At 38.3% G+C, this 16,311-nt stretch overlaps 1 protein-coding gene across 1 annotated transcript in view; it reads left to right on the top strand.

Moving 5' to 3' along the window:
• The window catches only part of LOC122800252 (protein Daple-like), a 475,569-nt gene that overhangs the window by 199,117 nt on the left and 260,141 nt on the right, over positions 1-16,311 (top strand). Inside the window, exon 9 of the mRNA XM_044069743.1 lies at positions 11,650-11,785. Within this exon, the coding sequence (XP_043925678.1) occupies positions 11,650-11,785 (136 nt within the window). The remainder of the gene's footprint in view (positions 1-11,649; positions 11,786-16,311) is intronic.

Below are 16,311 nucleotides of genomic sequence, written 5' to 3'. Positions count from 1 at the left end.
GAGAATGGCAGTCATATGCTTTACTTTACTGTAGTACTGATAAATATCTTGCTTTAATTGAATGAAAGTAAAACATTTGGGAATGATTTGTCGATACATCAGATCCTGTCATGTATGCTTAACCATTTTTAAAACACACACATATAAAATATATCTCTTTTTTACAGATCAGCTGTAGTTTCCTGCACTTTTGCAATGTTTTTAATCTCAGCTGTTGTATGCAGGAAGTTGGTCTCTGTCAGTTCAGCTAATTTATTTTCTTTATCCTGTAATTGCTCTTCAAGAGTTTTCTGTAATGTTGCACAGTCTTTCTTACATTTTGCAGTTACCTGTTCTGCTGAATCTAAAACTCCTATGCACTTTTGTAAAAATGTTTGTATAACTTGTCTAAACTTCCTGAACTCATTGTGTCTGTCTTTTAGATGTTTATTACATTATTTTGTAACAAGATGTACTGGAGGTTCTGTCAGTAATTGATTTGACTCCTGTTGTAACTCTGAAATAAACCCTTTACATTTGGTGACAGGACATAACTGTTCAACATCTGAATATAATGTAAGCATATTAACTTTGTCTGTACAGTCTAACTTTTGAATAATGGCATGCAATACTTTTTATGAGATTGTACAGAGTAAGCAGTTTCATATGATTTACAGAATAAACATTTGTCATACCCCACATGGTTTTCTTTGAGATACAAGTCAAATATTGTAATCCATTTGCATAATGTCTTACTATCAACTTGCCCTAATAAGGTTTTACATTTACTAATGTGCTGTGTATACCAACATTGCAGTTTACTCCATATTTTATCTAGTTGTTCTGCTACATTAAGAGAAAAGCTTGGTTTAAACCTGCTTGAATTCTGTCTAATAGCATCCATACTAAAAATGTGACTCACAAAAAGGTCTTACCACTTAGCAAGAAAACAGGTGATCAGGCTGTTGTTGCAGATGTCTGGAAATTTTTCAGAGTCACTAGAGAAGCTGGTGAAACACAGCGGGCAGCAAGATGCTGTGAAAATTTGGTGTTCACTTTTCCTGGAGAATTTATGGCACTATGACTTTTCTGCACTGCCTTCTTAATCTGGATTCAGACGGCTGAGAAGCTTTACTACTGCAAGCTGCATAAACTGGAATACTTCTGTTTAGAATTTACACATATGTACAAATGTTAGTTACTGCAATTTGACTGAAGTGACCTCTGCAGGTCTTACCACTCCCTCTGTGTTCGAATGCAGGTAGGCTCGCCATTGAAAAATTAATTATTAAGGTGCAGCTTACTGTGATGGATCCGAAGTCTTCTTAAGACACTAAGGTCTTGCTGGCTGGATTCTGCTGAAATCAAAGTTTAGTTATCATTGCATTCACAGTCTGTTGCCCACAGAAACTTGTAGACTATACACTGATGCAGCACCAAACTGTCATTTATACAATGATGCAGTAATTAATAAATAACTTTTTATATAACAAACCACACGTACCACTGTTGCAGCTTTAGTTACACTGTACCACTTTTTACTTCTCGTTCAGCGTAAATAGGTTCATAGGTAGGTACTAGGCTATCGGCCTAAAGGCCTAAGTAAGCCTAGCCAACAAGGTTCACTGACTTACACCACCCAAGAAAGTTAATTTCCTGTGCCCCTGTTGAGCAGAGCCACAAAAGTGATCCCTGGGGTGTATAGGTTCATAGGTAGGTACTAGGCTATCGACCCAAGGGCCTAAGTAAGCCTAGCCAATGATAACTTTCCTGTACAAAATACTTCTACTAACAATTTCATTTGCTATAGTCTCTTTATAGTGGTTTTACATCTTGTTTTTCTCATTGGAATTCTATTTTGGTCTTTGTATGAAAACATCTGTTTGCTGGTGGTTGCAGAAAAATATGTTTTCATCCTGTAGAGAAATAATACTGATATTGTCTTTTAAGGAACCATCTTGTGCAAATGCTGACTTGATAAAAGCACCATTCAAACTTCCTTGCTTAACAGTGTCATATAATAGAAACATGTACGGATTGTTTTCCTGTTGTCCGGTCTTTAAGAAATAGGTTAGCTTTCTTACTGCCAATGTGAAATGCATACATCCTGTTCTTTAAATTTTTGCTAAGTCTGTAAGAGGCCAGCTTTCTTCTGACAGTGTGAAATGCATACATTTAGGAAAACATGTCCATTAACCAAATTCCTTATTTTCCAAGCCACAGTCATTTAGTATGGATGCTAATCACATATTGCTAAACTCTATTTCTACATTTAAGCAAGCTTTATTTTATACCTTATTTATGTTGCATATTTGTAACAGAATTACTTTCAACCTTAATACCTTGTTGAGCATACTCTAACACCAGGCTTACAGGGCAGTCCCTGACCTGGGCCTGATGAAAATGCTACACATTCATAAATCAGACTGCAGAAGGGTCTCTCATTCCAGGGATATTAACCTAGCCTCTGACATGAACAGGTCATGCTAGAGAGATAGATACATCTCCCAGAGACTGCCACTCCTCTGGAGCAAGCCTCCAGTTCATGTGAAGCAGAGCCCCCCCGACCCTTTTCAAACTCAAATGGATGGGTGACCGCAGATTCACTTCTGGGGTGGTGCCCATGTCCCTCCTGGACAGAGAAAGTCAGTATTAACTGCCATAGACCCTTATCATTGTGAGCTTCACTCACATAAACACTGACATTTGGGGCAACTAGGGATAAATATGTCTAGGCATGTAAGGGCTCCAGGGCCATTAGCCTAGCAACCTCCTATGAACCTACGAACCTGTAATATATGTATTAATCTACAGGAACTCATTCATAGAATCTGTTCAATTTTTTCCAAAGATCTGTCTTAAATGATGTTAGCTACTGTTTTCTGACTACATTATATGCCTTTTTTCCTCCATGCTCCCACATTCTATTTTACATCTTTCACTTGAATTCAGTTTGCAGTGCATTTTACTTTATTTATTTGCTCCGGTTTCTTCCCACATCCCAAAGACATGCTGTAGGTGGATTGGACACTCTAAACTGGCCCTTGGCGTGAGTGCGTGCATGTGTGTGCCTTCTGTGGAAGGTTGGGTGCTGGGCTGGCAACTTGACACTGTAAAACTCCACTGCCAATCATGAGGGGACAGGTGATCCACTATGGTGACCCCTAACTTGGAAAAAGCCAGAAGAAGAAGAAGAAGAAGACTTACACTTATCAATATTAATAATGTGATTCTTGTGTTGTAGTGTGCCATGTTGTTACATTTTGTAAACATTTGTGTTTAGGCACCTGGACCATGACTGAAAAGGGTCCTAGGACCAGTTTGCTTACTTGGCAAACAAAGAATGAATAAATAAATGAACAGCATGTATTACCATTTTCTTTAATGATGCTATTGCATTCCTTTTCCCATGCCACCTTCTTTTAATACAGACCATCATTCCACTTAACACTCCAGAATTAATGCATCTCTGCACATGTTCTTTTGTACTACATACTACCAGCCATCTGTGTTACTGACAGCTTGCTTTATAATATACTAAATTCCATAGTTATAATGTCAAATCTGCATTCTTAAAGTCCCCTCAAGTTTCATTCTATTGAAGGTGAATGACATTATTGAATGGTGAGTATTTGCCAGTGGCTTTTTGTATCTTACTTCCATTTATTTTTCTCTTGAAATTATATATTAGAATTAATTGTGTTTCCTGGCAGGGCTTTTGCCATTTCCTTTTCCCTCCTAAACCCTATGTGGACAACTGCCAATATATGGGTGGAATATTTAAGTTCCCACAATTGTATTTCTCCTCAGTATTGCTCAACCTCTATTTCTGTTCATATGTCCCTTATTCTTCTGCTCACTAGGGTCATGTGGCCATTACACAGTAACCATCCTCTAGGAGCCTCACTCTTTACCTTCTAATACTAAAGCAATCATCTCTGACTTTCATTTTGTACCCTCAACTACCACCTTTTCTTTCACCACAGTTAATCCTTTCCTGAATGTGTATTGCAGCTTCACTATCATCTTCACTCCATGCATGCATCCATCCATTAATTTTGTGCTGATACTGTTCATAGTGATGGAATTCTGAAAACAGTAGATATTTTCCTATCCCCAGCAACAATTTCTAGCTCATCCTGTGGGATCTACAATCTTTTCCAAACAAGCCAAAGGATACAATCCCTTCAGCATGTCTTGGGAATGCCTGGAGGCCTCCTTCCAGGATGCCGCATCTATTACGACTGTGATGGGAGGCAGCTGGATGCATCTTTACAAGGTGCCCAGACTACCTCAGTTGACTTCTTTCAACATGGAGGAGCAACAGCTGCAATCCAGTTTCCTCCTGGACAGAGGACCTCATTCTGTCACAGAGAGAGTGACCCATATATTCTGTGAAAGAATGTCATTTCTGGTGCTTGTGTCCATGTTGTCATTATTTCAATCACTACCTAAAGTACATGACAGTTAATGATGATGACTTAGATTGACTGATAGACATCACCTTGGAAAAGACAGAGCCTGCAGTACTGCTACCACTGCCCCCATCTACATGCCACTCTTCTGATTCTTTCTGCTTTCACCAATGAGCAAGAATTTCAAATACATAAAGTCCTCCATGTGAGGTACCTGCTCTCCAACACCTGCAGACAGCAGTCCCTGTTTTCCCTGAAGAAAACTATGATCTATGATTGGAGGTAGTGAGTTTCATCCCTGCAGCTTCAAACTCAGCAGCAAATCCCTCCAATGCATGCAGTACATAGAGATCAGAGACACCTGATGCTGTGGTCAGTGTTTTCTGTAAACAGCAAATATGTAACCGTCATGTCCCCAAATTGATACTCTCCACAGCTTTCTATGTTTTGATATCCCGTACATGAAAATGTATTACAACGAGTAATGGAGACAAGGCACACCCTAGTTGGAGTCCTACACCTACCTTCAACGTAATCAACTAAATGCCAAGAATGCAGGCATACATATATATCCTCAGACACAAGGACTGAGATACATTGGCCCAGGGACTGCTTACTGTAGTGAAAATATTACAAGATATTGCAAGGTATGCAGTCATATACCTCCTCCTCTTCCTCCTCTGGTCCACAAAATCTATTGTAGATAATATTTCAAACCCTATTACCATTCCAGTGACTGCAAAAACAAAAGGTTGCTCCATTGTTCTGTGAACATGACTGAGTCTGTGTTGCTCTGCATTAATCAGTGGCTTGACTGTTCATCTCAGTCTGTCTTTTATTTATGTATTTTCGTATTTATTTGTTTGTTAATTAGGTATGTGACCTGGACCTTGTATGCTTTTCAACCACAACTTAGAACAGTGGCAGTTGCAAAAATACTCAGGAGCCATTTACAAAACATAATATACAGTGTGACAACAGAATTAAAAAAATGGAGTACCTAACATATGGCTACTGGACCTTGGGATATATACCTGAAGGCAAAATATAAGCTTATTAACATTGTTTAGGGAAAATAAAGAAACAAGTGAAATATATTTACTTATAGCCAAATGTGACTATCTACATTTAATAATTACTTTGGAGTTATACACTTTATGTTTAGTGCAGTAATATTTGGGCTGATATCTCCTTCTCATTCTGCATAAAACTATCTCCTTTTCATGAAACAAGTGCAGTGACAGGTCATTTTTAGACATATTTTTATGAATTTATTGCAGATTCTTATTTTCCTAAGATTCTGTGGGAGGTGGTTCTAGCTGGCTAGCACAATCTTACAATAACTCCTTTCACCAGTACCTGCACCAATGGATGGATGAATATATTTGAAAAGTCAAGCTGTTGTCTTCTTGTGTATAAATGCTATATGGGGCGGTGCTGATTATAAATTTGTTTTTTCAGGGTGAGACAGTATTTTTCATAGAAAAGGTTAAAGGTGAATGTAGAAAACAGCAAGGTAGATGAGCAGTGACTGGTAGCAAATTTATTTGTGTGAGAGATGCAGTATATTGGTGAACACAATGGAACAGACTGGATTTTGTACTGTTGTTAATCACAAACTTTTTTTTCTTTTTTATGTTCATTCCTTTCTTCACTTTTTGTAATTAAAATTATTTACAATATATTTTAACTTTATATATATGTATGTATATGTTCTTTTTTATTTTTTTTATTTTCTTCTTTCTAATATCATTACTTAACTACTTTTTTACTATATATCATCCATGATTTATTGCACGTATTTTTATTTCAAATTTTTTAATTAAATTTCTACTCTACTTTTTCTTTCCCGAGCCTCTACTGAAAATGGAAATATATCCAGTTAGACTAGCCCGGTCAACAAATGTAAAATAAAATAAAATAAAATATTCACTTGGAAGACTGAGAGAATAAATGCTGTTTGTAATGGGTTGCCTTTTGTATGTGTTTTGGGAAGTGTGTATTTCATAAAAGGAATGAAGTCATTGACTGCACATGCATGCCAAACAATTAAGGTGGCAGGCTGTTGAATAAGAAGCTTTTCATTAACAACCCACTTTACTCACTCTCATGTCAGCGTGAGCTTTAAATGACAGGTTGGGGTCTCGGATAATCTGTAGGTACTTCTGTAGTCCGAGCAATTTGATTTTCATTTGGAGTAATGAAGATTAAAGGCTTACAGGTTACTAATTTTGGTAAAGCAGTTTTTATAATGTTAAGTTTTTGGTACTAATTTCCTGCCACATTGACATTGTACTTCTCAGGGAAGTTGAAGTTTGTGATTTCTTTACAAATGACAACACAGCCTCATGTGCCTCATTTTGAAAATGGGGATCACTACCTCAGTTTTCCAATCAAGAGGCACTGTTCCAGTCTTTGCTTTGGCTACTGCTACTTATTCATAGCACATGTATTTGTCTTACATTTATAAGGTTCATGTTATGTTTAAGTCCAAGAAAAACATCAGGAAAATGAGATACATCATCCAGTGCTAATGGAAGACTAACAGTGTCTCCATTTAAATAGATTTCCCTCATATATCCCAGGCAAAAATGTGTAATCACCCACCAAGTCATCTAGACTGGTTTTAAAGGTTGTAGGGTAATACTCTACTTGGTAGCTAAGGACAGCCTATTAAACAAATGGGTAATACACTGGGTTATGTACCTGCCACTCAGTTTGGTGACAGTGGTGCTAGATCTCTAGAGTTAATGTTTGCTTTACCACTAGTTCTGTTTAGGTGAAGAAATTCAAGGAGAGCTGGATCATTCAGAGCATGGAAGGTTATGCAGGGATCACCCCTCAGGAGTCTGTATGACAGTGAGAAGAGGGACTGGGCTTTTCTTTGGTCAGAATTACTGACGGTAATGAGACTCAGGATCTTTTCTGGTGTGGAAACATCAAAGTATCTTGAATTGGTTTTGGTATTTAATACGATGTATGCCAAGAGGGATGCTCTTCTCCGTGATGGGTCTAATAAGTGGAACTATAACTTCTATTGACCTTGAAGAGATGCCACAAAGGGTAAGCTGTGCAAAGTTGAAAGATTTTTAACCACCACAAAGGCAATGTAGTCAAAGGAGAGTCTGTTGTCAACAAACATCTCCAATTCCCTGATGATTTTTGAAATTTAAGTGGAAATACAACCAGTGAGCTATGTATGGGTTAATGTTGAAACAGAAGAGAGTGTCAGTAATCCCAGCATGTAGAATAATGCCAAAGGCCTTGAAAAGGTCCAGGCAGGCAGGCAGTGTGGATTGTATACCCATTCTCTTTCTGATTGACCAGGCATGATCTTCCTTTTACAAAGCAAGAGGTCACCTATATCATTGTTACTTACTTCATCTGTAATCCATTTCATAACCTTGCAAATGAAACTAGTGAGAAAAATAAGCCTGTAATTTCCAGAATCAGTAGAGTAGCCACCTTCATGTAAGGGCACAACAACAGCTGTTATTCACACACTGGGGTGACAGTCAGTGTTGTCAGGATCCATGCAACTGATATTCTTAGTTTTGGATAGTGCAAAAGAATTTAGCCCAAAGTATTTTCAGGGTGGGAGATGTGAAAGGGGAAATGAGGGGAACAGATGGAAGGGTAGGTGGTGTGAGGTTGGAAGAGAATTTGCTTGCAAGAATATCAGAAGTGTCATTGGGATCACAGAAGGTGGTACCATTAGAGATAAATTTGGTACAGAATTCTTGGTTAATTATAAGCTTTCTTCTATGGCCCGATGGTTTTCTTTTGAGTTAGTCGATAGCTTAAGTTTATAATTGTCCTTGCATTTCTTAATGGTAAATTTGAGCAATTTGCTTACTATTTTTGTAGATATGATAGTTCCACCACGTGGGCTTAGTTTTAAATTTGTTATTATGCTAAGGTCAGACTGGTACAGATGCCTTAATACATCAATGTGAGACTGAGTAAAATTCACAGGAATAGGCAGCAACCTTATATACAAGATTTGCTGGGAAACTATGACATTTGTGCTTTGTAAACAGTAAGTAATTGATTTGGAATAATTCTTGAATATAAAGGAGTTACTAGGGGTTGCCAAGCAGGAGAAGATCACAACAAGATGTTCAAATTTGATAAAGGAGGGCTTAACAAGTAGGGTGACATTAGTGAGGGGGGGCATTTTTGAGGTCATTATCAAGAATATTAGCACCTATGATGAGCAGGAAAGAAAATTTGGTCAAGTATATTGGCACTTATGAAGTCCAGAAATCTCTGGGCATACATGTTTGCCTGTTTATATTTGGATAGTTGAAGTCACCCATAAGAAGGGTATTTGGTTTGATAGTTAACTTTTCTAACTGATTAAGGTATTCTTCATGCGCAGAATGGTTATACATGGGGTTCTTTAATTGGCTAGTAAGTGATAATTTTTTTTACTTCAACCAGTCCCAGATGTGTATTATATGGATTCTGCTGAGAGACAATTTAATAAAGATGTTTAATAAAAAAAAAGAATAAATATAGCTACTCCATTGCAGCTGTCATTTGATCTGAACATGTGGTAGACATTGTACCATGAAAGAGAGTGAGTGCTAGCATTGCACTTGAAAGAAGTTTCTATAGTTTACAGATACTAATGTCTAAGAAGGTAAAGAAGGCTTCAAGTTCAACGTTTTTGTTGCTTAGGTTCCTAACATTCAGCAATGCTACCTAGATTTTATCCAGATTGGAATTTGCTACTTTGGGATGCCCATCATGGGAACTAGGCCTAAAAAATACACTATAGAGGAACGAAATGTAATAGTATGCAAAAACTGAAGGGTGAAAGTGCAGACCATACCTGGCAAAGCAGGGATTTGAACCATTTTATTCCATGCAGACCCACACTATATCCCCCAGAATGACACAATGTTACTAGCCAGTTATTGAAGCTACTTATTTTATCCTTGAATTTCATTCAGTGTGTATAAATGAATCATAGAATTACAATAAGATAAACTCAAAGAATGAATAATATAGCTAGTAGCATACTTGGCAGTGCTTGCATTTGTGTTTCCTTGTTAACAGTTTTTCTAACTCTTTTGCAGGGCTGAGATGTTAGTTCTGGTGTACAAAGGTACTGCTGGAGTGCAAAGCTTAGCCTTTCATGTTCTAAATGAAACAGCAGTCTTTGATCTTCACCTAAACAAAACCAGTTGTAAAGCAAACATTCCCTCTAGAGATCTGTCACATTAACATCACCAAATGGGACAACAGGTACCTAGATTCAAGAATAAAATAAAATTTGTCAATAACTGGCTAGTTATTGAATTCTTTCCCAACTTCTAGGTGAAGGGTAAAATATTACCCATTGCCAGGACTGTGCCTTCTTCTAAGACATGAGCAGAGAGCTCATCTGCAATGAAAATGCCATTACTCATCCTCTTGTATGTATAGTCCAGTATCACTATTACCTTCTCACAGCACTATCTTCTGCCATGTAACTTTATATTTGCATTTCAAAATGTGCTTTCCATCTGTGCTTTCAGTATTTCTATTGTGTTGCTGCAGTGTACAGTTTGAGACAGGATAATCATGATAGCAGCATGCATGGTCCCAGCAAAAGCCAATGGAGTATTGTTCATTTAACTACTACACTGGGAAAATGTCAGGTGATTTTGTTTGAGTTTAACTTACTCATTTTATCTGAACTTGGGCTCACTGTGCAGCTCTTATTATACCATGTCCTTTTAATTTCCTTCTTTAGGATTGCATGCAATATTATTCCTCACCTTTAAGTTACATCTACCTCCAGGAATAGTGGCTGAAGAAGGATCTATAGTAAAGTGCAATGTATTTCTTGGAGACAATATTGCTCACCAGTATGAGTCATGCAGTGTTAGAAATCATCAGGCTGAACAAAATTTGCATATCCCTTAGGCAGTGTACTAGCACATACCAGCATTTAGTTCCTGTAAAGGTTGACTTTTGCAGCTGTACAGTGGAAATGGGAAGTACTCATTTCTTTGTAGGTATCAGTATTGAAACACCAAAGTTGAGTAAGTGCCCAGTTTTGAAGAATCAATACCTGAATGATTTAGAGGAGTTGTTTAGCAAGGTCATGACTTGTGAATTAATGCTTCATCTCCCCACTGCAAAGTCATTAAATAAACAGCTAAATGTGGTACTACTGACTCATTATCGCCCGTACTGTTCAGATTAATAAATAAATCTATGTTGGGGTTGTATCATGCTTTGAATCAGGGCATATGAACTGTGATCCGCTGACACTGGATATTTGCAGTTCATTCACAGTCTTTAGAAATTAAAACACTTAAAGCATACTATATGCCACTGGAACAGTAGAAGGGCATAGTTGTCAGCTGGCTGAGGCAGTGACTGGATTAGGAAACTAATTGACAGAAGGCTAAGGGGAAAGAAATGAAGAGAAAAAAAAAAAAACAGATGTGAGCTCATCATTCTTAGGTGGTGGGCTGTAATCCATCTTGCAGTGACCTCTAGGGATTCCTGTGGGTTGGACTATTTGAACTGTTTAAGAAGTATACGGGTCTGGCAGAACCTGCTTCTTTGCATGGAAACATTTGCAATTAACTGCCTTGGTAGTATGTTAGAGGTTATCTTTTGTCATATATTGTCTTGTAGTATGGGAATTGTAGTGGGCATAGTTTTGGGGGCTACCTGATAGTCAAAGGGTTGCAGAAGGAAAAGGGAGACAAAACTATCAAAAAAAAACAAAAACAAAACAAAAACCATTAAGTGTATTTATACATCATAAAAATGGAAATATGTTACAAAGTAAGAATCAGTACATTTGTTCAGTGTCTTCTTTCATGTGACACTATAAAAAAGGTTTTATTCACTGGCATATTGCCCATAATGGAAATGAAGAAAATGGAGGATTTGAAGTGCTACAATATGGTATAAAATATGCCTCTGCTATAGTATCAAAGTTTTTGAAATGTGCAGGTTTTCCTCCAAAAAAGAATGTTTAGTTACAACATTTAACATCATGGTACTGTCATGGTTTGCACAAAGGAAGCAGTTTTCTTTCGTACACTTACTGGTATGCAGAGCTGTTCTGGTCAATGATGTGTAATCCAAAATGGTTGTGGGTTTCGCAATTTCATGCTATGGATGTAAAAGAATTGTAGCACAACAATATGATTAAGCTCAAATAATGAACAATAAAGTAAGCAGCATAGTTGGCAGTGCTTGTAATTCTGCTCCCCCGTTAACAGTTTTCTTAACTCATTTGTAGAGCTGAGATGGTGCTGCTGGAGTGCAAAAGGGAATCGTGCCTTAAAGAGTTACAACATCTTAATGCAGAAGTGTCAGCCGTAAGAAGGCAGAGCTCTATAACTCAGAACAGTCAGCTGATTGCCCTTCAGAATGACGTAAGTAATTAATTTAAGATATTGTGGGCCTTGCAATCTGCAAACTGGAATTGCTTGCAGATTTTAGTACCACGTGGGCTCCCGGGGGGAATTGTATTCACTGGAGATGATATCTGCAAGCAGTTTAGTAAGCCGATACAGTTTTTCTTCTTGCAGCCTTAAGGGGAAAATTAATTGAAAATCAGTGCATTGAATATGGTTATAAGCAACTTTCTCAAGGTGTTATTCCTTCCTTGTATCATGCTTATATCACAGACGAATAAATACCTTAGATATTCTGTTTGTTTCATGTAGCTTCCTTGCACCACGGATTACAAACAGTAATTTTATTGTTCCACAGTAAAAACACACGGATTGAGCGCTTTCTTCCCTTCAACAGGGATTTCATCAGAATCAACTACTAAATATTAAGTTCACCCTTATGTACTCCCCTCATTAATAAATAATTAATTACATCATCCCTTTCATTGACTTTTTAAAAAGAAACGCACACATTATTCCGTAACTATTGTTGAATACATCCCTAACCCTTAGAACATTCTAATATCTAAACATTATAAAATAAAAAACAAAATGATATTTATAAAACAAATATTAAATAGGAAGGCTGCATTAGTTAGTTAATTAATTTAATAAATTACTTAAACATTTTTAGGGTTCCAACAACTTTTTTTTACATAGTTAATACAACATGAAATTTTATTCATAGCTGTTTAATTGTATGATATAAAATGTGTTTTTCTGATTTATTTCTATTTATACTATTAATTTTTATTTTTAATGCGTTTTTTAAAATATATGTGCTTGTTTATTTATATTTTATAATGTTTAAAAATTACTGTGTTTGTAGTCCGTGGTGCAAGCAGTGTTTGATTTCCTTATTAGTGACGTTTTGGCGCTGTTTCTGCTTGTTTTTTACTTATTTTGTTTCATGTACCTTGTTATAGCAGAGTATCTGGGAGATTGTCTACCAAACATACAGAATTGATAGGGAGTTCACAGTTAATAAGGTCTGTTGATAACTAAGAGCTTTTGGGAATCTACAGAACATCGTGCATTCATCTAGAACAAAGGAGAGTGTCAAAGACTGCTTGTCCTTCCTTGCCAGCATTGAATATTTTATGTGCCTATAATTTAGAAATCTTATTTTTATTTTAGCTGGTTAACATTCAGTGATTGGTAGAGAGTAGACAATTGTTAATTTCTTCTGTATATATAATTAGTATGCAAGCTGTCAAATAAATAGTTGAGTCTAACACCCACACAGTATCATCCTCGCTGGTAAGATCCGACCATAAAGCAGTCACTTTCAAAGTCACTATCTCAACTGACCCCCCTCTAGCTAAGGTCAAACAAACAAACTTCTTTAAAGCTGATTATAACCTCCTGTGGGATGCTATAAACAACTTCACAGCCCCCTCCCCCTCTGTAGGAACTGGCACCAATGTCCAAATTTATACCAAAGCGCTATACGAGCATTTATATAGATGCATGGAATTAGGAATACCCGACAGGACAAAATCAACCTCTGCAAGGAAGTGTAAAAATGTGTGGTGGACATCTGCAATAAATAAACTCTATAATAAAAGGAAAAAATTGCTGTCCAGGACCAAGAAGGAGCAGGTGCTCAACTGGAAGCAATGTCACCTTAGCCTGAACAAGCAAATAAGAACACTAGTGAAATCCTCTAAAGCCAACTTCGAGTCCAAATTGGCCACATCTACTAAAGACAATCATAAGGCCTTCTTCACATATGTCTGCAGTCTCAAAGGAAGCACCCAGATCTGTTCAGAACTGCTGGTCAAGGACACCACATACCCAAATGCTGTAGATATAGCCAACCTACTGGCTGACAGATACAGTGAAAACTTCACCCTCCATCCCCCCAATCAGTAAATCAGGACATCCCCAGTACCTGTTCACTCCCCTTATCTCTAAGGAGAAGGTCATCACTGCTCTCTCACAGGCAAAAAATACAGCCTCCATGGGACCCAATAACATCCCAGGCTGCATCCTAAATGAACTCAGGCATGAAATTGCAGCATCATTAGGCACCTTATTCAACCAAATCCTGAGTACCAGCTTTGTCCCTGGTAGTCCTTGGCTGAGTGGAGGATAGCCACTGTCATCCCTTTACACAAAGGTGGAACATCCATTGATCTGGGAAATTATAGACCCATAAGCCTAACTAACCTGATCTGCAAGTCCATGGAACGGATTATCATGGACCTCATTAACAAGGACATTGGCAACCTCCACACTCGACTCCACACAGTTTGGCTTTGTCAAGGGGAGGTCATGTCTGTTAAATCTGGTTGACTTCTTTGAGACAGTCAACAAAGCCATGAACAAGGAGAAGACAGTGCACACTGCCTACCTTGACCTGGCCAAAGCCTTTGACACTATTCCCCACTCAGGCATAATAGATAAACTCTCTTAACTAGGCATCAATCCATATGTTACCAGATGGGGAGCAAACTGGCTAACTGATAGAACCCACCTAATCAAAATACAAGCAGTAGACACATAACCAGTGGCATACCCCAGGGATCAGTCTTGGGGCCTCTGTTATTTGGGATATACTTCTCTAAGGTGCAGGCCAAAACCAGTGGGCTATGGCTGACCAAGTTTGCAGATCACTGCAAGCTGGGCACAGTCATCAGTTCCCCAGTGATGACGTCCTCCAAAAGGGTCTCACCCAAACAAATGACTGGTGCCACAAACATGGTCTCAAACTGAATGCCAAAAAATGCATCATTATCCCGTTTGGGGAGAGTGACATCCCCACATATTATCACATTAATAATAACATCCTAATCATGCAATCAGTTGTGAGGGATTTGGGCACCCAGGTTGAGAGCAACCTGACTTTTGATCACCATGTTGCTTCCGTTGTACGGAAAGCTTTCTACATGGCCCACCTCATAAGTAAGGGTATCTCGTCCAGGGACAAGGAGGTCATAACATCCCTGTATTCTTCCCTTATAATGCCACTTATTGAGTACAATGCCCCCTTCAGCATGTACTTCGCAAAGTACATGCGGCAGCTGGAGAGACTACAGAGGTTCCATACCAGAAGAATCCAGGGCCTCAAACATCTACCCTACACAGATAGGCTAAAAGCCCTGTCCCTCTACTCAGTTTCATACAGACTCCTCAGAAGTGACCTCTGTCTGGCATACAAAGCTATCTCAGACCCCGCCTTGAGGAGACTGCTGCATATCCACAAGTGAAGCTCCACTAGAGTAACCCACACGTGCAACCTCAACCTGGTCTGTGACATCAATAGGACTTGTTTGCAGGAAAGATTTGTGTCCCAGAGACTCCCCCATCTGTGGAATAGACTCTCTCTCCACATCAAGCAGAGTATCTCATTATCCCTTTTTAAGCGCAACCTGGATAACTGGATGGGAAACAGAAAATACACCCCTAGGATTCCACCTGTATCCCTGCTGGACAGAGACTTTGGGTGCTGACTTGTTTACACATGGGGTAAACTCTTGGCTAGGCTTATAAGGTCCTCAGGGCAAATAGCCTAGTAACTTCCTATGATCCTATGAGTAAATGAACTGGAATGAACCATCCATGGTCTTCAGTGGATGAGCTTGCTGCATTTGGTAGACTGACAGTATACATTTAACTTATTTAAATTTTATTGTTTTTGCAGTGGTGCACCTCCTTGCTCCCCGTTAATACTGGGGCACTGCTTCCACATTCAGGATATCTAAATTTACTATCTCCAAGGTCACATCTGTCCAAAAGAAAGAGAAAAAAATGGGTTACCGTTTTTCCAGGTTAGTGCAATCTCAAACCTAATGCATACGCAGCCCAGGATGTAGATAAAATGCTTTGCAATAGTTTTATTATTTTTTCCAGATACGGCCTAAGTCAGATGGGTGGCAGTATATTATGATTACTATATAGAGCTTTTGGAAGTTTGGCATTGATCACATCTATAAGACTCAAACCTTTTGATAAATTTTAGTCTGGCTTAAATTGTATCTGATATTATATTGTTGCTTATATCTTTTTTGTCATTCTAGAATCCTGAGAGGACACAGAGCAGGCAAGGGTAATTTCTAAGTTGCAGGTGTGCTGTTTGTGTGGGGAGGATGATTTAGTTACAGTTAGTTTTCAGCACCATGTGGTGAAACTGGCTGCTGGTAGGAGTCTTCCCTGACTTTCTGCAGTACTGAGGTAGACTGTCTACCAACACAAGCCTCCTCCAAAAGACCTGCCTCTAGTGGGGTGTCCCAGAGTCCAGTCCTTGGGCAACTTCTCTTTGGTATTTACTTCTTGGAGGTCAAAGCTAATTTTAAGGTATCGTGGCTGATCAAGTTTCCAGATGATTGCAAATTTGGTGCCATCATAAACTCCCCAGAGGACACTATGATCCTACAAGAATACCTGTCCCAAACAAATTGGGAAAACAATGGTCTGAAACTAAATGCAAAAAAATGTATAATTATATCCTTTGTAAGTATCCCATTAACAACACCCTCAAAACTGATCCGTTAGTTAGAGAT

This window comes from Protopterus annectens, chromosome 4.part0 (genome assembly GCF_019279795.1).
Source record: "Protopterus annectens isolate FY-2018-M chromosome 4.part0, PAN1.0, whole genome shotgun sequence".
NCBI classification, from domain to species: domain Eukaryota; kingdom Metazoa; phylum Chordata; order Ceratodontiformes; family Protopteridae; genus Protopterus; species Protopterus annectens.
This window is presented reverse-complemented; position numbering and strand designations above follow the sequence as displayed.